General features: G+C 30.7%; 1 protein-coding gene across 28 annotated transcripts in view; it reads left to right on the forward strand.

The window, feature by feature from the left end:
* LOC139511425 (CLIP-associating protein 1-A-like) overlaps positions 1-23,975 on the forward strand; it is a 93,404-nt gene that overhangs the window by 37,596 nt on the left and 31,833 nt on the right. For 9 of the 28 annotated variants that reach the window (XM_071298143.1, XM_071298147.1, XM_071298144.1 and 6 more), the window contains 12 exons: positions 7,700-7,837; positions 9,681-9,719; positions 10,649-10,725; positions 11,228-11,320; positions 12,419-12,564; positions 13,411-13,546; positions 13,821-13,891; positions 15,217-15,354; positions 15,775-15,972; positions 16,479-16,537; positions 17,900-17,932; positions 18,497-18,799. In XM_071298143.1, coding sequence (XP_071154244.1) covers positions 7,700-7,837; positions 9,681-9,719; positions 10,649-10,725; positions 11,228-11,320; positions 12,419-12,564; positions 13,411-13,546; positions 13,821-13,891; positions 15,217-15,354; positions 15,775-15,972; positions 16,479-16,537; positions 17,900-17,932; positions 18,497-18,799 — 1,431 coding nt within the window. Of the gene's footprint in view, positions 1-5,971; positions 6,292-7,699; positions 7,838-9,680; positions 9,720-10,648; positions 10,726-11,227; positions 11,321-12,418; positions 12,565-13,410; positions 13,547-13,820; positions 13,892-15,216; positions 15,355-15,774; positions 15,973-16,478; positions 16,538-17,899; positions 17,933-18,496; positions 18,800-23,975 lie in introns of those variants that run through there. The other 19 variants (XM_071298150.1, XM_071298156.1, XM_071298168.1 and 16 more) reach the window with 9 other exon arrangements.

A 23,975-nucleotide genomic window follows, 5' to 3' on the forward strand; every position in this document is an offset into this window, starting at 1 on the left:
GTGTATTTCATGAAGTTTGTGATTAAAAAGGTCCTAATTTGCACAAGGGAAAATCTTAACTCTACAAATTTTAGGAAAATGTTTGTTGAAATATTTTAAGGATTTCACCATTTGTTAAAATTGAACTGATTCCTAAGAATCAAATCATAATCTTCACCATACACCCTGATTTGGTTGACATAACGTTCAGGTTCTCGCTAAAGATTTTTGTTCGTGAGTTGACATGCGCTTTCATGGCCTTCAGAGGGAAGAAAATAGATAGTAATCAAATATTTTTTTTCAAGAACACAGCTCATATTCCTATACTATATCAAAATAATACAAAAATATAATAATTTGCATGTAGTATATATTTAAATTATGTGTGTAAAACCATTGTCCTTTAGTTACCTTCAAACACAATTTTTTAGGTCTCAGTTTAAAAAACTAATAATAAGGCACCAAAAAACTTGGAATTCAAAGTACACCTATAGATAATTTCATAATATGATGAATGTGTGGTCTATATAAATTTTGTTAAAGTTCAATGGCTATTAATACTATGATCTTTAAATTATAATTACTATCATGATTAAGCCATTGTTTTTCAGATAAAGAAATTGACAAAATATATTAATCAAATGGCATTTAACAAGGGATTTTACAGATAGTCACCAAAATCTAGGTTACCGCTGAACGATACTTGGAACTAGATACCCAGGGTCTCAACATGGATCACAAAACTTTTGTTTGTACTCTGTTTATCGGCTTAATCGAAGCATGTACTCACAGAGAAGAAGTGTTTAATCAACTGGAAGGTATAAACTCCTTGTAGTAATATATATTGCTACACTGTCATAATTTCTGCAAAGGCGAATACACATTACAAACAAAGCAAGTTGTATGATAAGTTAGAATTAGGACACAAGCATAAAATTGTGCATTCAGTTGCAAGGTCACTGAACTGATTGCAGTAGATATATATGATATGCATTAAATGCTCTTTATAGGTAATTAGGTAAACACTGCATTGAGCAATGTTCATTGCATGTTTATTGACTTTAAATGTTTATATTATGATTCTTTACAATTAGCTGAATTGTACTTAAAGTTTTTTGGCCCAGAATAGCTAAAAGTAGAACTATCAAAAGAGAATTGGTATTATTTAATGGTTAGGTATTCTAAGCATAGCTTTGCATCCCATCTTGACACTGGTGGTGTTACTTGGTACTGATAACATTAAAAGTGATATGACTAGTATTTCCTGCTGATTTGAATGTTTAGTTCTGTAGTTTAGTGAAAATAACATGTAAGTATTATTGTTGGGTCCTGTAATTACATGAAATTCAGGTCGTTTTCTTCTAAAAATAAAACCTGTCATCACATTTTGTGAACCTCTCTTATAGTATTGTTTTTACAAAGGAATTAAGATTTTTCTGGTCTTTAAGAAGTTTGTCCATTGTATCGGATTGTGTGCTTCAAAGTTGTATCTGATTTTTCTTCCCTTGATATAGATATAAGAAGATGTGGTATGAGTGCCAATTTTTACAGTATATCCTGTCAAAGATTGTAAGCAAGAAGAACCCAAAAGAGTTCAAACCCTTTGTTAACTGGGCTTGATTATAATTTCTTTAGATTATGTTTGTAAATTTATGATCATTTGATTATTTTGCTCAGGTTTAAACACATAATACATGTACACAATATCATATTTTCAATGAGGTTTTGAATTTCATTCTCAATTGTGTTGATATATAAAACACAGTAGGTGACCTGAATTCTATGGCTTTCAGTTAAACATTGGAAGAGTATTGTACAATGTCTTCAAATGTACTTTTAACAGAATAAATGGTTGTAATCAATCTGAATTAATGGCAGCCTTGAAGCATTTTCTTGTAAATAGATTAATGGGCTATAAAATGCTTCATTGAGTAATGTTTCCAAATATAGCCAAGGTTACTTCATTTGTACAGAGCTGGTCTGTCTCTCAAGCCACAAATCATTGGACCGTATTCTAAAAATATGGGCTGATCTCTTTGTCTATTAATATAACCTGGTAAAAGTAAATTTTTAAAATTTTGAGCCTAATTGAATCTGTCATAGAGAATATTAGATAGTTCTAATTTTATGCCCCATCTACGATATTATGCCCCACCTACGATAGTAGAGGGGCATTATGTTTTCTGGTCTGTGGTTCCCTTCTTCCGTCCGTCTGTCCGTTCCTTCCTCCCACTTTAGGTTAAAGTTTTTGGTCAAGGTAGTTTTTGATGAAGTTGAAGTTCAATCAACTTGAAACTTAGTACACATGTTCGTCATGATATGATCTTTCTAATTTTGATTTCAAATTAGAGTTTTGACCCCAACTTCACGGTCCACTGAACATAGAAAATGATAGTACGAGTGGGGCATCCGTGTACTGGGGGCACATTCTTGTTATGTCTACATTTAATGTTTCCTTATAACACCCAGCATGGATGACATTGTAGATTTTTTTATACAAACCAATTTGTTTTATAGTAATTTAATCAATTAAATAAAAATTTAAAAACAGGTATTTTAGAGCTTTTACTATATCAATAAGGACTTAGATATTTAAATTCCAGCTTTCGGTTATGTAAACTGGTAATCAAAATTGAGCAATTTTATACATAACACAGTTTTCAGTATTTATTTGGACAAATAAGATAATCTTGGGTATTTTGGGTTGTGAATGGCAGCTATGGGTCATAGCGCTAGAAGTGGGTACTTTTTGTTGGGGTTTTAACCATGTACAATAAAAAAAACCACACAAATGGTGTTTAAACTATTTCTATATAAATTGTATGAACTAGGCCAAGTATGGATAATCTTTATGGTCCATTTTATCTGTTTTTTGGAAGGTTAAATGAGGTGTTTTGTAATAGTAATAGTTCTTTATTCTTGTCAACGAGAATAAACCAGATTTATTGATGTACTTATCTAGTTCAGGTCCTGATTTTTTTCATATCTATGATTGAAAAGGTTGTTAAATATTTTAATTAACATTGATTATAATTCCGTGGTTCAAAGCTTTTCACTTATGATATGTTATGGTTAGAATTCATTGAATATAAATAAACTTGATGTATCCTGAGAAATGTTGTTTGTAAATATTGTATAATTATTTATATACATAAGAATTTAATAAAAGGTAAATAATGTCAATGACCTATATGTCATCTTTTACAAATATATAAATTGATCACTAAGTTTATGGTAAGATTATGGATTTATGTATTTTTAATGTTAATGAAGCTCCCCTGTGTTGTATTCACTTAACTGTACCTATATTTCAATCTGGAAGATTTCCATGTTAGCCTAAATATTAGATTCTATGTTTTGACCAAACTTGCACATGAATTCAAGAGTGCTTTATACCTCTCTACTTATTCTCTATAGTTATGTTATCTCATAAAGCTGCTTCTACTGAAAATGGACCTCTGCTGTTATTCTGTTACCTCATCTGCACAAACATGACAAATAGTTGGGCCCTCTTTTACTTTAAGAGTCCCTATACTTTAGAGTTAAGGTTCATTCATGGTTATGGTTAGTTTAGCGTTATGTTTAAGGTTTAGAGCTAGTGTGGGTTAGGGTAAGGTTTTGGGGGTTAGTTTAGTATAGCTCTTAATGGGTTGGGACCCCTACAGTAAAATATGGTCAATATTTGTAGCAGACTGCCAATCAGCAAGTGTACTGTTTACTTATACTGGATAATGTTATAACAACTCCCATATATCCTCTCTATAAATAGATTAGTCTATAAAACAATATTTATTCCAACTCCCAGGACCATCTTCCTACAAACAGAATTTGTCTGCACTATCACTGAGGCAAACTCTTTGAATAGTTGTCTACTTACCAGAAAGTAACCTACATCAAGAGGAGCATCCCTAAATAAGACCTTTTAGGTACCAGTATAATTAGGTAGTATATTACATGTAATGCAGGATGTAACATTCCATGTTGTTTGACACATTATTACACTGGATAATGAACATCTGCTAGAAAATTTGGCAATTACCTTTCTTTCTCATCTATTGAAGATGAGTTTTGTATATCTGTTTGTTTCTATCACTCATTGAGGGTGTAGATGGATGGTTTTTGTCTGACGAGAGAGAATTCAGTAATTGTGTTGACAGAATTGATTAGGAGCATTCAAATCAATAAATGAATTCTGAAAACAAATATTGGTTGTTTACATTGTACATTTTATATCAGGCTGAATTTCTATATTGAAACTAAATAATTTGTACTATTCATGTATTAAAATTTTAAAATGTGTTCTTGTGATGCTGGTATTTTAAGCTAACGGTAATCAGCAACTCAGTGTAGTAAGGTTTTGATATTTCTACACAGTACATCAAATGATGAAAAAAAATTCATTTTAAACTCTTCCTGTGTCTTCCCTTCTAGATAAGTTGGTCCCAAAGGGAGCTATAACAATTCCTAATTCTTTGTCAATTGGCTAGCTATTAAGTTTTGTACTTTCATATTTCTGTTTTTGGAGGTCTGTTTTCAGAGTACTATTCGTTAAATGTAAATTAACCACTATTATTAGTGTAAAAATGATTGTTAATTAAGTGTAGATTGGATATCTTTCTAATACAGTTAATCTGACATTAACCTCAATTACATGGATGGACTTTTCCAATCTTGCAAGCTTTTTTGGGCTGTCACAATAAAACAGGTTTGCAGGGAGAAATCACATACATAAATTCAGGCTAACTAAGCCACCAAAATAAATAGATTGTTGTTAACTCTACTGGGATATCAACACTACCTGATGGAGCCTCATTCATCACTGCTGTATGCAATGAACATCTCCTGTGTAATCTATTTCATCCTTGTGTCTTCTTTGTCTGTACAAATAGATAGTTACTTGTCAGATATTTATAAAATTTATCAAGTTTAAACAAAAAATCATATTTTACAGTGGTTTTAATAATGATCAGATTCAAATATAAGTTGATAAATATAGCTGTCAAATTTATCTGCATTCATAGATGTGCTTGATGCATCTAAAGAATAAAAATCTTGTTTGATTTCTAAACTTTAGAGATTTTAGTTCCGATGAAAGAAAGAAAAGAGATTTTTTTTTAAAGTTTTGAAACATGTTAAAAAAATATCTTGCAAGTATAATTAATGTTATATCTTGATGAAATTTGAAATGTCTTCTCGTTAGTTTATTGAGTTATGAAAGATGATTTGATTGATTGGTGATATTAATTATTTCTTGTGTGTACACCTGGTGAAAGATAAGGAATCTGTAGACAAGCAGAAAAGCAGTGAAGTTATGAGAACTATTATTATGTCTAGTATTATTCTGCATTATAATCCTACAATTACTGCTTCATTACTGGGGAATTATTCTGTTAATAGCTGAATTGTTTCTTAAGCTGGGAATAAAAAACCAAAGAATGTTAAAGACTCAAAAGATGTTGAGAACATGGATTAATGCTTTACATCTCTAATATGTAACTGTTGGAAATTAATATCAAACTGGAAACATTTAATTCATGGTGTAAAACTAGTACACAGAATCATTGTGGATTTTAGTATTGGGTTTTTACAATTTATTCGGTGGATAGCTACAAAATAAGATTTCATTATTAATTCAGATTTTTTTATTATATAAGTGTTTCTGGTTTTGTGAAATCAGAAAAAGATCTTTGTTTTTTGTGTGTACCAATTCAGTTAAAACTTACATTTAATCTTGGCAGGAATAGTTTTTACATCAAGTGAAAAATTTCATTGATATACATATTACAGTTACAATCATGCTGTTGCATCGCTTAAAGCAGATTGGAATATTTCATCCAAAAATAAAACTTGCATTATAACATGTGCAGAAAATTTTCATTTGTACCAACATCAGCAGATTGAATTTGACGATTCTCACACTTAATCTACATGTACTGGAAAGTATTACTATAGAAATCTACATGTACTGGAAAGTATTACTATAGAAATCTACATGTACTGGAAAGTATTACTATAGGAATGTTGTTATTTCATACTTAACCTACATGTAGCGTAAAGTGTCGATGTGAAACATGTTAGCTGAAGGAATGATGATACCTGGGAGATATTTTTACATGTTGATTATAGAAACAGAATTTGAAAAGAAAGTGTGATTAACAGATGGTTTCTATCTAGTTATGTTTGGCAATTTGACGAAATAACAAATTGGATGTGGAATTAAAATGGAGATTGACGAATGACATATAATAATAAAGATGAGTTCTATAAAAGATAAATTAATACAGAAATATAAAAATTTAGTGTCAAAGAAAGGTAATTGGATCTACTTTAAGGGGAAGCTGTTAAAATTAGGGGGAAAATGGGTTGAAAAAACAATATCAAAAAGCAGCGGGCTGATCCAGCAATTTTGCATCTATAATTTGGCTTTCAAATGCATTGATCATCCAAAAGAATGGGGGTTCTACCCCCTGGAAACCTCCCTTGGATCCCCCACGGAAATTCTTTTTGTGACCACCAAGCATTGTTGATCTGACAATTTTTGTGACAGCTAGGGGGGAAAAAAAGACAGTTGAATCTATGTATCAAGTAGAATCTATCAATTTGCTGCAATGAATTCTAACAAAAATGAACAATGAACTTTACTATTAATGCTATAAGATTAAGAGTAATTAAACTTATACTCAGGGAATGATTTATATGAGGAATCTGTCAGATTAATTTATATTCATATCTGTTTAATTACCCAGAGTCATCTGGATATAATTATTGTTATGATGTTTTTTATAACATGATTGTACATTACAAAGGGAGGTAACTTAGAAATGTTTAGGAAGCATATGTTGATTCTGTAATAGAGATCACATACTTCCTAGCCACTTAATTACAAATTGAACATAGACTTGCTTAATTGCTAATTCCATTTTTTTTATGGCAATTTCTCTTGTAAAGAAATCTTTTTCAAAGATGCATGCTTTGTACTAGACTTGACATACATTCAGCAGTTCTTGTTTAGAAGTAATGATGGTTTGAACAGTGAAGTTTTTTTTGGTAGTAATGTCAATCCTTATATACACGAACATATTTTTTCCAATTTATGTTAAATTGTACTCGGGGAGTTGAATGAATCCACAGTATATGACAGTGTAAACTATTTACTGCTAAAAGAATACTGCAATACTTGGGTTTATTGCGTTAGGTCATCTGACTGCACATTCATTGTTAAGACACTGAACTTGTATATCTCATTTTCTTTGTCCTTCTATAACATTTAGAGGATCCATTTGAACCTAAAAATATAGGATATATACCAATACACATAATTAACAGCGCCTGGTGATGTTTTATAAAACATCACCAGGCGCTGTTAATTATGTGTATTGGTATATATCCTATATTTTTATGCTTTTACATTTTTCTCACTGATACACATAGTTAATATGGCTTCTACTAACGAAAGCTCCATTTGGAGCTAATGTGTTTAGAGACTACTTATGTCAGTACACCTTTCCTATATTGCCGATCCATTTGAACCTAGTTTATGTTGTCTGAACTCACACATTATTCAAAACAGCCCTGTGTAAAACAGGTCCAGACACAGAATTGGTCTTTATATATATGTTGATTTGAATTCTTTTCTTTCAGAGGTTTGACTTTGTCAGCTGTCCTTACTTGATCTCTGTAGTAAATATCAGTTAGATTTATACATAAGTTTGTTTTTTAGCTCCAAGTCGTGCAGGTGGTGACGATGACACTGATTTTGCTCGTCCGACTTCCACAAAAGTTCTCACGGCCAAAAGAGTACAGCCATCATCCAGTACTACATCAAAAAGAAGTGGTGTGCCATCAAAATCATCATCAGGTGAGTGCACACTCTATCATGTCTTCCTTTCTCAACCATCAATCTTCACTACATATATTCTAGAGAGTTCTTTGAATTCATAACATTAATGCTAATGTGCTATTGCATAGTTTACCATCTCATTTCTTTTAATTTATCAATCTACAGTACATTTATGCTAGAAAATCTGTTCTGTCAAATTATCCAACATGACATTACATGTACATGTATAGTGCACATGTGTTTAATTGCGTATAATTTATAATGTCATCTCTATTAAGATATCAATCTCCAGAACATCTATGCTAGAAAATCTATTCTAGTCAAATCATCAAATATTACATTATAGCGCTAATGTTATTGTCTCGCCTTGACGGAGTCAAAAAGCGAGACATAGGTATGCAGTTTCCGGCGGCGGCAAAGACGACGTCAACAATGTATTAGTTTGTGATTAGGTCTAGTTCATGGGGAACCACAAGTGGTAGGTCAATGATATTTGGTATGCAGTTGTATAAGCATTGGCATATCTCATTACCATGGAGATTATTTGTCCGCACCCCCTTAGTCAAGGTCTATTGACTTTGAAACTTTTCATAGTTTACATGTATTAGTTTGTGATTAGGTCAATTTATGGGGAACCACTAGTGGTAGGTCAATGATATTTGGTATGCAGTTGTATAAGCATTGGCATATATTATTTTCATGGAGATTTTTTGACTCTGCCCCATCAGTCATGGTCTATAGACTTTGAAAATTTTGCTAAGTTTACATGTATTAGTTTGTGATTAGATCAGTTTAAGGATGTCTGCTGCTCTAATTTAAAATAACAAGGATTTCATGTGGTTGCTCAAAATGAAAACAACTTTGATATTTAAACAAAATAAAGTAATAAAATCATTAGTCTCGTGTGTAGTTTTCAAAATACGAGACATTTAGAAAATGGCGGGAAAAGGGTTTTCTTCAGACTTTACAATTTGTTAACATTGGAATTGTTTTTTACCCTTTAAACCAAGAAAAAATAACAAGGATTTCATGCCGCCGGATCACTAAATCTGAAATGATCTATTGAACAGATTTATGAAGACAAAAGTGGGGTGTCGTGTAAAAAAAAATTTAATACATTTGGATGGATAAAACCTGAGAAAATCGAAAATATGACAAGAATTCAAAAACATGACCAGCAGACATCCTTAAGATGAACTGCTAATATTAAGTCAATGATATTTGGTATGCAAATGTATTGGCATTTGAAAGTATCGTTTCCATGGAGATTATATAGCCCCACCCCTCATCATGGTTCATTGACTTTGAAACTTTTACATAGTTTACAGTTAATGTTTGTGTTTAGGTTTGTTTAAAGGGAACGACTTATAATGAGTCAATGGTAATTGGTATGCAGTTGTATTAGCATTGGCACATCTCATTCCATGGAGATTGTTTAGCCATGTACCCTCAGTCATTGTTCATCGACTTTGAATATTTGCATAACTTACATGTTGAAGTATTGCTATTTTAATTTCAACATTTGCATTATCAAAATTACAAAAAGGCGAGACATATCTCTGTGATAACAGTTTATTGCTTACAATATTATATTACTCTCCTATAAAAGTTTATGTTTGAATATCAAAATAGAAATTTTTAGCATGTGACTATCAAACTATAATCAGCTTTAATTTCTTCAGTAAAAAACACCTCTCGCAAATTATTTTGATTTGATTTTATATACTATATATTTTCATTACAATACAGGTTATAACACATTTGTATCATTAGCAATGTGCTGTGCTGAGTTGTTTCATGGACATACAAATAATATTGCTTTTTCATTCATTTTACTAACTAATTGCTTTTCTTACTAAAGGGAGCTCACTCCAACGTCGTCGGTCTATTTCTGGGCCAGGTAACTATATTGTGCACCTCATGTCTCATTGTGTGGACACTGCACCCTTTCTAACATCCCCTTAATCATACCTGTTTAGTTGGAACATAATTTTAGCGATTGAAATTCAATTGAAGAATATTGTAGAGAACTTAGAAATCTAATTTTAAAAAGATAAACATATATTTAGTTTAAAGTACATGAAGTATAAGGCATTCATTTATGTTAAGAAGAAAAAACATCTGGAAATTAAGTAAACAGCTTCAAGAAGAAAACATTTGACTTTAAAATCAACTTTAAGTACTGTTCAGAGAAATAATTGAAATGAAAACTATTACAACAGAGGTAACTTTTACTTCACTTTTCCTCTTTTTTCTTTTTTTTTTCTTCACAGTAGTTGGTAGATTTTGTGTTGATCTTGCATGTTTAAGTGATAGGACCAGAAATTATCAATTCATTGTTGTACATGTATATATAGATATTGTTGTATACATGTATGTATTTTAGCTGGAGGAATAATTTATGAATAAATTTTGGAGTAGTTGTTTTGACAATTTTCAGTTTATAATAGTAAGAATGTTTTGTTCTATTTGAAAATATGACTAATTATCTATGGTTTAATTTAATTGTCTTTCACTTTGAGAGAATATAAAACAACAAGACAAAAAAGAAACCGCAAAGAAATTTAAGTAAAAGAAACAAAGATGATCAAAGATCAGTTACCTAATATGTCTACACCAGGGTTTTATACAGACCTAGCTGAATAATAAACGACAGATAATTGTTGGTTTCAAATTTACCTAAATAAAAATCTACATGTTGTAATGAATGGAAGGCCTAAAATATGCTTTTAAAAGTATGCAAACTTTGAATGACATTATTTCTAAACATTCTGATGTAAAATTTTACGAACAGCAATTTGATTAAAATTATTATTCTATCCATTGTAGTTTCATCAGCAGCCAGCACAGGAGCTGTGGATGAAGATTTTTTTACCAGGTCATTTGAAGATGTCCCTAAAGTACAGGTAAAGTCATCAGTTATTATATAACTATTTTTATAGGGGAGGTGGGTGTACAGTTGTATAGGGATCACCTTGACTGTCTTGCTGTATTCTTTAGATATTTGAATTAGGAGTGTATCATGTCAAGTATTACATACCAATATGGATTACGCTTGACCTTGCCCAAGTTCAAATAAATTTTAATTTGGGTTATAACTTTTTTATCCTTGGATATACATTGTATATAGTTTTAGGTGTATCACTTCATTATGATGTGTTGCATGACACTATATATTAACCTCTTTCCTTGTCCTCAACTGAAACAAGTGGAACTTCATTTCAACTTTGAAATCATAATTTATTTATCTAAGTAATGAAAATGAATAGAGATCCCACATTTAAGTATCTTGTCGTTTATATTTACCTCACAAAATTCTATGGAACTCATGCATATTTTTACATATTAAATGATAAGAAAAATTGCTTCCATAACTAAACATATGTAATCCTTTTATGTGTATTTCAGATATTTTCTGCACGAGACATGACAGATGTATTGAACAAAGCCAAAGACATACTGTCAGATGAGAAGAAAGATTGGGAGAAAAGAAATGAAGCTGTAAGCTCTGTTTTGATCCTAATTTTGTTTTTTGTCCATGAAAAATATCAGAATTTGTTGTCATTGATCTAATTTGCAATATCTTAAAGAAAAACCTGCTTTGCTGTTTTCAAGATGCCTATAAATCTAGGACAGATGCAACCAAAACTTGCAATTTAATATATATCAGAGACCTGGATACAATGCATTTTTAGGGGGGAATTTCAAATTAACTTGACATTACAATTAATAATAATTACATTAGATGTATGTTTCATTATAATACGTTATTTTGATTGGCTAACTGCACATCACGTGCTATTCCTGAAACAATTGCATTAGACAATAAAATTTATCATTCATGATGACACGAGGTCCCACAATAAAGTGCACAGGTTAATTAAATGAAAACTTGATAAAAATCGTGTTTTCATGATTCTAGCTAAAAAAAATGTAATTATAAGTATTGAATGCTTCTTTTTGTAACTTTATAGGGTTGTAAAAGCGTTGACTGTGCGCACATTTTAAGTATGAAGCGCTTCCGCGCTTCATACAAAATGTACTATGGTCAACGCTTTTACACCCCAATAAATTTACAAAAAGCAGCATTCAATTCTTAAATAAAAACAAACTCTTGTCTGCCTGATTTATCTTGTAAGGTTACCAAGGCAAAGTAAATATATATATCAGTTAACTTCTACACAATAAGATAGAATTCTGGAATTTTCCTTGGATACTTTAGGCCCAAATAGAGGCTGTAGTCTCAGTATGGTTACTTTGATGGTTATTGTAAACATAAATTATTTCATTACTATAAGAAAGAAAGTCTTAGTTTGTCAAAATACAGTAAATTATGTATGAAGAATGTTTTGTCATTGTAATCGCTCTTTAGGGAAAATAAGAATAAAAGAAGACAAAGGGTAAACATCAATTTGATAGCAATGCAAGGAAACAAACCAAAATTCATCTTAAAGATATGCACACAACACTAAATTCCCTAGAGAAAAAATTTATAGACTGTTTATGCACGATAGATTTCATAACAAGGAATATTTTCGTACATGGTGTGTAGAAGCTTTACCTAGGCTAAAATATTTATTTTGATTGTCCTTATTTCAGATTAAAACTGTTCGATCTGTGATAGTACAAGGAGGGCAGCAACAGGATGAGTTTTTCCAATTGTTGAGGGGTATGGAACCCTGTTTTACCATTTGTATCCGGGACCTTCGATCTCAGATTGTTAGAGAAGCCTGTATTACTATAGCGTAAGTTTACATAGTATAAGTCTGACATTGATTCACCACAGAAAAATTATAAACAAATAAAAAAGAAACCTATAAACAAAACAAGAAATAGTTAATAAGAGACAGTTACAAGAAGTGAATGGAGCCGTAACTATTAAAAATGAAATGCTGAAATGTAAATGAAAAAGTTTATAGATTTCTACACCCACACTTGCACTCAAAAAGAAAACAAAATTTCTAAATATTCAGTTTTAATCCAAGGGCTTCATTCCGACTGAGTCCCATTTTTAATTTCTAACAATTATTCAAGAAGCAGTCCTTATTTAAGAATTAAGCAGACACGACTTGATCTTAATCATTTGTAAAGTGAGCTTGTTTAAGAAGATACAAAAGCCAGATTTTAAAAATTCTTTGACCCATACATGGATAGAACACACTCAAATCAATCATGCTATCGTTAGACAACTTATGTTGTTGGTTTTCATAAAAGTTGTTTCATTTATTTTAAAATTAGTGAACATGCATATAGAAAACTTACATCTACATATTTTATTAATAAGCTTAAAGGAATTAGATATGTTATACCTCTAAACATGATTGAAATCATTTTCCATGAAACTTGATTACTATGACGATATATATACGAGTTAAGTAGATGAAAAATTTACAGTCCTGTACTGAAAAAACCTGTTTCAGACAACTCTCCACAAGAGACCAAATGACACAGAAATTAACAACTATAGGTCATCATACAGCCTTCAACAATGAGCAAAACCCATATTGAATAGTCAGCTTTATAGTTAATTAATATCAGTGATGATATAGTCAGATTATAAGTTCTAGTAAGATGTTTCTTTTTATTTTCAGATATATGTCTCAGCAATTAGGAAGCAAGTTTGATCATTTTGCCGAATCTCAGATGAGTCATCTCATCAACTTGATACCCAATAGTGCTAAAATCATGGCTACATCAGGAATAGTCTGTATACGATTCATTTTACAAGTTAGTATAACAAACAAGGGATACCACTTGAATATTTTTTGGTTCAATTACTTTTTTAACATGACCTTTTTGAAAAAAACAAATCTCAAATATTGGATAAGTTTGTTAAATATATTACATAACATGTCAAGTTTAATGAAAGTGAATGGTAAGGACTTTTCAAATGTACAAGGAACAATTACTGTAGATTCAACAAAATTTGTGAAGATTTTATTATTTAAGTACAAACATTGTGAATGTACACATTATAACAGTATATTTTTTTTCTTTGCAGTACACACATTCCCATAGGTTGTTGCCAATCATAACTTCAGTGTTAACATCAAAATCCGCTACAATAAGACGGTAAGTTACCCATCACTTCAGTGTTAACATCAAAATCCACTACAATAAGACGGTAAGTTACCCATCACTTCAGTGTTAACATCAAAATCAGCTACAATAAGACGGTAAATTACCCATCACTTCAGTGTTAACATCAAAATCAGCTACAATAAGACGGTAAGTTACCCATCACTAGAGTTTTAACATCAAAATTCAGTGCAATAAAATCTGAAATTACCCATTACTTCAGTGTTAGCATCAAAATCCAAGTCAATAAAACTGTAAATTACCAATCGCTAGAGAAGGTAAAACATCAGAATCTAGTACAATGAGACGATTAGCTACCCATCTCTGGCCAGAACCTTACTGAATACCTCATATGCTATCTATAATATTAACATCAGAATCTAGTACAATGAGACGATTAGCTACCCATCTCTACTTATCCAAACTTCTAGCCAGAACCTTACTGAATACCTCATATGCTATCTATAATATTCAGTAAAGAACTACTGTAAATGAATATTTGAATTTATCGCTATTTTTGTCCATTTTTCCTTTGATTTTTTTTTTTGTGATAATTTTCATATCATGCTACTTGCTTGAGATGGAAAATTATTGCTAGAAACTAAGGAGGCACCTGGCGTTGCTAACGAAATTGACATGAAATTGACAACGTCGTCATAGGTAAAATAGCGATAAATAGATTATCATTTGTCATCTCAACTCCAATGCATTTCTTCGCTTTCGCCGTCCCGGCTCAAGCAAGAAAATCAATCTTGTTGAGTTGATCAACAACAATCTATAAATATCTGAACAGAACCCTATTTCTACCAGGTTGCGATCATACATATTAAAAGGATATAAATACATTCAAAATGTTACAATTAAACAAAATAAAACAAAAAATGTTTTGTGTACAGACCAAATTTTTTTTGGGTACAACTTACATATCAAAACTGAATAGTTTAAAACGGCTTTTCACACACATTTTCAACATAAACCTTTATGACAGAAAGGCCAATGCAGAGCAGCTGCCCCTCCCACGGCTCCCAGTCCCCAAAACATAACAGAAACTACTGTGGTTACTAACACAGGTCTAATAATGAAACCAGTTGAAAATCAGAGTTTTTTAGATTGCTGAAACACTAAGAAGGAATTTGTTTATTCAGTTTAACATGAAAATACCTCCTGAGAAAAATGCCAGCTGAAAATATACTATAACAATTTTTTTATGATAACAACTTTCAAACTGTATTAAATGCAAATAACTGTTTATATTTTATGTTAGCAAATTGAAAGTTACAGGCACATTAATATATGTACTGTTTTTTACTTTTTTTCAGACAAGTTTGTGAATTCATAAATCAAATTTTACACACTTGGCCAACACATGTTTTAGAGAAACAGATAGCTAATCTACAGGATGCTTTAAAGAGAGGAATTAATGATGCAGACACTGATGCCAGGGCATTCTCTAGAAAGTAAGTACATCATTCAAGCTTTTTGTTCACAATGATATGTGTTTCCCACACCACACGCCCTCGACATGTGAATTTTTGGAAAATTATTTAATATTACGGTTTATGTCAGTGTCATCAAAAATATCATTGTATAAATGTGGAAGAAAAAGTAAAATCACAAAAATACTGAACTCCAAAGAAAATCCAAACGGAAAGTCCCTAATCAAAGACAAAACCTAAAGCTCTAACACATCATACGAATAGATAGCAACTGTCATATTCCAGATTTGGTACAGGCACTTTCTTAAGTAAAAAATTGTGAAACATACATGAAAATGTTACATTTCTTTTAATCACAGCCAATATAGTCACTAGGATTTGTTCCTGGAACACATTTCAAATGTATAAGTATAGTAAATAATACAAATATTCTACCTTCAGAGCATTTTGGGGATTTGCTGACCATTTCAAAGATCAGGCAGATGCCTTGTTGAATGCCTTAGAACCCTCCAAACAAAAACAGGTTAGAGGAGAACTGAGTGGATCATCTAGTAATAATTCATTAAATAGTGCTGAAGGGTTGACATCACGTCCACGATCAGCTAGTACAGATAGAGGCTTCGATTCCAGTACATTAGGGTGAGTAGAGTAAACTTTAAACAGAATTCAACTTTTGTATATATTTTTGATACCCTTAAATTATAATGATGTCTGCATTTTATATCTGCAACTCCTCTTCAACCAGTTACTGAATTTCAAAAATGTATGTTCATAAAGCCTAATCTTATTATTTGTCTTTAGCTAGAAATGTTTTAGATAAAATACAAGGCAGATAATAGCTCAAAAAATGTTGCATCTTTCTTTAATCCCCAAATATAAGATATTTCATTATTAGCCATAAACATGTATTTTTGTGACTTTTCAAAAACAAACCAGTCACAAATTTAAAACAATTCCAATTTGAATGATTGTCTATAGTTGTGATACCTATTGATTTTATGCATTAAAATAAATTTTACATAAATAGGACATATACTTGAATGTGATGTTCACATTTACTTTTACCAGATGAAAGCTTTCAATTCTGTGCAACATTGCTCTTACTGTGATTAAATTTTTAATTAGAAATATTATTTCTTATACAGAAGGATCGGAAAGAGGAAAAATAAGTTCAGTTCTGCAAGTAGTGATACAGGTGGTGCAGGTATGTTGTTGATGATGAATGTCATCATTTGTCTCAGTGTAATAAAAGATAATTTGAAAGAAAAGAAAAGCATTTGTTTAGAAATGGTCAAAACAGAAAGTTTAATTAAAATTTAGATTCAACTTAATAGTTTAATTATAAATGTATATAATTTCACTGATACAGCAACCAAATTCAGTTCCACTTTATATTTTAAGGAATATTTTTTACTATGATTGGGAAATAAAACTTAATTTAAAGTTTAGTAGTTTGTATTATCTATAATTTAAGAAAATTTACGAGGATAATCTATAAAGGCAAGATGCTTATTAACATATATATTAAGCAGAGCATGACTATTTTAAAGCAAAATTTTAAATTGTTTTTAAAAATCTTGTGCATGAAGTTCCCTATATTATTCTGGAGGCTTAATTAACTTAGCAGGAACCTAAAAATATCTAGTGTCAAAAGTCTTTTCGTCGATAGGACAATGTCCCTTAGTATACATGTAGATATAAAACAAAATTATTTTTTTAAAATTACACCAATAGCTTATAAATATGACTGTAGAATGCAGAAAATTGCAAGCAAATTAGGAATTTAAAACATTTATAGTTTATTTTGCAGTCTGATAAAGTTTGTTTCAAGAAAATGGCAGTGATTAACTAGCCTATTTATAGTGAATATTATAATGTCATACTGGCTTGGGTAGAATTTTGTCTCTTGTCTTTTTCCTTGGTAAGGGAGATAATCCACACCTCTTCCCTGTCTATTTTTCGTGTTTCAGGTGCTGGTTGTTATATACATTCTGCCTGCAAGTTTGCAGTTTATTTATATAATCTTACGATAGTTTTTTCTTTCATTTTCTCCTATGGTATTGAGGACATAAATACATATAGTTTGAAAGAAACTTGTAAAAAGTAGGAGAATGGGGTTATTCAAATTCGCAGTTTAAATTGGTCATGATGGTATGGTCTGATTACATTTGATACCTCATACCTATATTTGGAGAAAAGAAAGAACTGTACTATTTTGTTTTATGATAAATCATAGTTATGAGAATGAAAAGGTTGGATTTAAAAGATTTGTTACAAGAGAAAACTCTAGAAATGTTATTTGCAATTTCCGACAATTGAAATCAGTTGCTTGATCGCAAAGTGAGAAGTCAAATTCAAAATGGTTATATAAAATAGCATGGAATATGTTTTTTTCTGCAAATTATTCATTGCATTTTCAATTAGCATGATAACATGAAATGTTTTGATCTTCAGCCAATGTGAAAATTGACATGACCCCTTTCAATACCATTATTAGTACTTTTCCTTTGTGCTTGTTTTGCATGTATCCTTTTTTATTACTTTCTACTTTCACTTTCACGTCCAGATTTGGATGTTGAAGGCGACGCCCACAAGCAAGGTAAGACAATCACATGACCACCATGTGATAGAGTATAGCGTGCTAGATATCAGCTGTTGCTGTGGTTTGGCCTTTTAGTTATCACATCACTCAACCACTTTTATTTCTGCCATCTTTCTTAGTATCTTTATCTGCTTAATTAGAACAAAGACTGTTTATGTTTATATGTACAATATGAAAGTACCGTAGGCATGTCAACTTGAAGATTGAAGTTTTCAAAGATATGTCTGATCTCATTCAAAACTCAATTCAATCATAAACCATTATGGAAGTTTTTCATGTTTTATTAATTTCAATATAACTTTCATTTCTAAAAAAAACTAAAACTCTTTAAATTAGAAGTTTTGATTCAATTTTGTATTATTTCGGAATTAAGACAGTCTTTGTTTTAATACCGCTTCTTTATACCTCTGTACACTCATAATCTTTAATTTCTATATCTTGTACTTATCTTGTATCACTGATTTATATTTATAACATTTTAAAATTTAATTTCTATATTCTTTTAACATTTAACTTGTTTCTGTTTATATATTTATTTTCATGCCTGGTAATAACTTTCAGACTTAGACAAACCTCTTTACGATTTATATGGCCGTAGAATTGGACGTTCAAATAGTGCCGCAGACATAACCAATCCCTATGCAACAGCACCCAGAAACCGTCGAAATCAGACATCTGGGAGAACAACACCAGTGTCATTTTCTGGTCGTATGACACCAACTTCACAAATTTCTGGACGTATGACACCAACATCATCGATTTCCGGACGCATGACGCCAACATCGTCCGTAACTGGAAGGACAACTCCTGTACATTTTTCTCATAACTCAGGATCATCATATAATTCAACATATAACTCACTGCGTAAGGAGATTTATAAATATTGAGAATGATATGTTTCAGATTAGGGGCATGATAAGATCATGGATGGTTTTGTAGAATTATGTTTGACAATTGTTGGTTGAGGCTTGCTTGTTTGAAAGTGATATTAAAAGCTGTTCCCAGCATGTATTTTAAAGATTCCATTTTAATCTGGGAATGGATGTTTGAAACCTTTAGAGTGGAAGTTAGAATGGGATAAAAACCCACAGCATGCCATCCTCAAGTGTGACCTTTTGTAGAGTTGTGATCACTAACTAACAAGCATGTACTAGGTTGTGTAATGGATCCCATCTCTTTCCCTCCCCCAAATATGAATTGGAGTAAAGGGTTTGAAAATTAGGAATACGAATAGTGTGGAATGTATAGATCTGCAAGATAATTGAATGTTTTCACCAAGATTTCATGGTTCACTGAACCAAGGATTTGTATAGTAAGACACTTACTATACAAATCCTTGACTGAACTTGGAGTTGTGATCGTGCCGGTAGGATATGAAAGTTGTCATCAGGACACATTTTTTGGTTACATTTACTCTGTATGCAATATTGTTGTTGTATAAATTGTTAAAATGTATGAAAGTCATGTTGAGGAGATATGATTTTGAGACATTTCTGAATATAAACACAATATTCAGAATGACTTGGCATAACAGTTTATTAGATATTAAGAATATTGTTGATAAAAAAATATACTTTTAAAAATCATTGATTATTTAGTAAGATAGGTTAAAAAAAAGTTGTTTGAGTAAAAAGTAAAAAAATAAAAAAATAAAACATTCTGCAGTTTAGACTATATGTTTAATGGTAATACTAAGGGTTGTATTTTGATGATAAAGATAGGTGATAGATAACCAGTGGCTATTTTTGGTAACGATTAGTTTAAAAGTTGACAGTTTATACCTATATCCTGACATTTACCTACAATTAATGAGTGATCAGGTGTAAGTGTGTTATTGTATTTGTTTATAAGTCATTAATACACAAGTAAAAGAAAGATAATAGAGAGAGAGAAAAGTATGAAGGTTAAGTCACAAATAAATTATATTTAAATTTATCATTTGATCATGTACAAGTAATAATACAAAGTGCTAATTATATAACAAGTAATTCAATATGGTATAAGGAATAATAAACAAAAGTAACACTCTTATTAATATCCATACAAATGTTTATAATGCCTTGACACAGGTACTGCAATAACAAATTCCTCCTGCATTCTTTTTTATGAATTCAAAATACCTTGGACAATGTAGATCTAAAAATGAATTGTACTTAATAGGTATTACTATATTTATGATGCCTTTTATTGTAAGAGAATGTTCCTTTTATCGCTTATATGGCTTGACAGCTTAAATTCTATTTGGTTTTCATCTATATAAAATAAATAAAATTTGCATCCTCCATTTATGTGAATAAAAAAGAGTTAAACAGAGTTTAAGCTTCTTTTCGGAAAGAAAAATTAATTTCTATTCAAACTCTCATTTCTTGTATACAGCTTTGCTTCGATGGGACAAGGCTAATATGTAAATTATTATGTATTCTGGTCATTAATTTCGTATGTAATTAAAGCAGTGTTATAAAGGTTTTCATTTGTGAGATAAATGGAATATTATAGGTATGAGCTTCTTGTTGTGGTCTTTCATGTTGTATTGTTTACATTTTTCACTGATGTGTATGTTTGGTTTCTTAATTGATAAAATACAAAAACAGGATGTAGAAATTTGAACTGGAATCAGTATGATACAAACTCTTCAAGTAGTTTATTTTAAAAGAAAAGTCTTTTTGCTTACCATAGATGTAAAGTTGCCAACTCAAGCTGATTTGTCCCTAGTATTTTATGAAATTGTCCAAAGATTAAATTGTTGTGGATAAAAGCACAGTTGTTTGTTTTCTGTTAAGTACTGATTCTGAAATGATCCTAGCAAAGTTTTGTTTAGAATTATTTCTACTTTTAATTGACTGTTTTAAATTGTGTAATACAAGAAAACAAATGACAAAGGTGATTTTGTAAATATATATTTCTATAAGTGAAGATCTGACCTAACACATATCAGTAGTAATTATAATTGGATGAAAAAGCCATAAAAAAAATAGTTGGTATCACCCTAAGAAGGTGAAGTATTCTTCTCTTTTAAAAAAATAAAAAAGATTGCAGCTTCACCCTGCTGATTTTTTTCACTTTTCAATTAAAAAAGGATTACGTATCCCAAAATAATTTACAGTACAGTTTGAAAGATTTTTTACACTTTGAATAGTTTTAAATATCAATTATATTATTTATAAATCAAATAACTTAATAAGGCCAAAGACCCTTAGCACTGGCAAAAATTCATCTTTTCATATATATCCATTTAGAATGTGTGATGACGAGGCAAAATGTTTTCAAATTAGATTATAAAGTAATCAATAAAGTTTGAACAGTCTCCCTTTATTCATAATGTAAAGATCAAAGTAGCCGAATGGTGACATTCCTTAGTAATCTTTTGTTGCTAATCTAGGTAATAAAATAGTAAGTAAAAGGAAATTATTACATACTTAGTTGTATAATAACGACAGGTATATCTTGGTTTATTTATAACCATACAGTGTGATCAATTTCCCACCAGTTAACACATTGTTGTTACAATTCTACTGCACAATATTTTACAAGGCATTTTATAAAGAATATTTTTTTAATAAAGAATAAAAATAAGAATGTGAATTGAAAAAATCTACCATTTTCTTCATTTGAAAATGCCTGTAACAAGTCAGGAATATGACAGTTGTTGTCCATTCTTTTGATGGGTTTTATCATTTGATTTTGCCATTTGATTAGGGACTTTCCGTTTTGAATTTTCCTCAGAGTTCAATATTTTTGTGATTTTATTTTTTAATTTCATAAATGATGAAGAAGAAAAAAAACAGTTTTTTTAGGGGCGGAAGAGATCAGAATGGTTATACTGGAATCCATGACTAGGCAAAAGTGACCGCATGACTCTGTGCAAATGCAAACGCAATGTAAAATTATATGCTTCGAGATTCAACAAAGAATGCTGTCAGCTTTCATCCAAGCATTTAATGATTAGTGCATTAAAGATGCATCTTTTTCTGCACATTAAGTAACATATTACATTATTGATCAATTTTAGTGCCACTTTCTTTTAATGATAAATTTGGTCTTGATTATTTATCGATTTGAATTTAAAATGAAGAATCACCTTAAAAGATGACAGCACTTGTAGCTGTTATTAGTGCATTTTCACAAGACCTGTAAATTTTGTTCATCAATATTGGTCTGAGATATAAGTACAAATTATTGCCTATGGCTAGTTGAGTTGATAGCACCTGGCTTGGTGATAAGTTGTTTGTATGTAACGGTTTTACCTGGACATGAGTCATACCGTCCTTTGTATAGGGTTATACCTTACTATGTGGGATAAGTTAATCTGCTTCCGAACAAAAAACTGGTACATAAAGTTCTGTCAACCTGAAACTAATTTGATTACCTGAATGTAGATCAATTGTAATTATATATGGCATCCATTGTTTTTTGTGGAGATGATTAATTTTGATGAAGTGATGTGGGATATTTTAAAGCTGAGATAAAGATTGCTGTGAGAAAGAAAAAAGAAGTCAGGTGACTGTTGCATTGTGTCTTAACTATGAAGGATGTTTGAGAATTATTGGAATTTGTTATTGTGGAATTCTTTATGACCGGTTAGAAAATTAAAGCATTAAAAGATGAAACAGTTAATTAAAAAGAGTGATACTTGATGACTTTAACAAAATTCAAATATAGAACAATTATTAGTGATAAAAATGTCTTTCATTGTCCTTACTTGTTACTCATGTAGATAGAGAGGGTCAAGAAATTATTGACAAGTGACCAATAGACTATGATATGAGGATATTTTGTAATAGATATATTGTTTTGATTCAGTGATCCCTAACTGACCATCTGATATTGCCTTAATCTATTAATCACCTGTGTTATTGTAAAGGATTAGAAATTAGTGTTTTATTTGAACATTTATCCTTCAGGTGAAAATAGTTATTTTGACCAACGATCATCAGATTTACTTCTTTATAATGTTTAAATACAAATTCTATAACAGGTCTGCACTGTTAACTTTTAAATCGGCCGATCATTGACCATTATATATTGGAATATTTAATAAGACGTGATTTATAATAGGATCATAACGGAAATCAACAAATACAGGAATTTTAATTTAACAGATATACTCTGTTTGTATTGTGCTTCCGGTTTAGAGATTTGTTTGAACTGGTTCATCGAAAACTGCATTGCTTAATAATCTCTAGATGACTGTTTGTAGTTTTGGCTTATGAAATTTCATTGGGATAATGTTGCATAACCTAGCTGGATTTTTACTGAACTTTTTTCCCGTTCATCATTTCTCTGAAACTGATTCCTACAATGGATACTCTCTGAAAACAAAGAACTATGTATATTTAATATCGAAGGAATTTGTAGTATTGAAATTCAATAATAAAATTGAATTAAAATATTTATAAAGTTGAAAGGATTGGAAATCAATTGTGGATTATATTGTTTTGTAGTCCATCCATGTCATGGGTGTGGGTGACGATTTTACACTTTGTGATTAATACATAAACATAAAACCTTGATTAATTTGGATTTTAATTAAAACTAGAATGGAATGTTGTGTTATGTGAATTTTGCATGGAAAGAATCTCTCCTTAATACTAACAAATAGTCTACTATTGAATGAGGATTGAACTACTGATTAATAATTATTGGATGAATAAGTTATGGATGTTATATTGTATATGAACATTGATGACAATTTGTATGCTTCCTTTCACTGAAAGTTCATGGAATATACTTCTTACTGATAGTTATTGTGCAGAGCACTTTGTAATTTGGAATTGTAAAATTATGGATGTTGAAAAGTTTTATAATGTGACCTTCAGCCTTTAGCCTTTTCTCTAAGAATTCAATAAACTTAAAAAAATATTTTTTGAAAATGATTATGCCTGCTAATGAAAGCAGTGCATTGTGGAACCGACCTAAGAAAGTGCATTTTGCCTTATTCCCTTATGTTGTTGAAATACCTTCACGATCTCAGATTGAAAATGGTGAATATGAGGATGACATGGAATACCTTTCAGATGTTGAAACGGATGAAAATTTTGGT

Source organism: Mytilus edulis, chromosome 2 (genome assembly GCF_963676685.1).
Source record: "Mytilus edulis chromosome 2, xbMytEdul2.2, whole genome shotgun sequence".
Taxonomy (NCBI): Eukaryota; Metazoa; Mollusca; class Bivalvia; order Mytilida; family Mytilidae; genus Mytilus; species Mytilus edulis.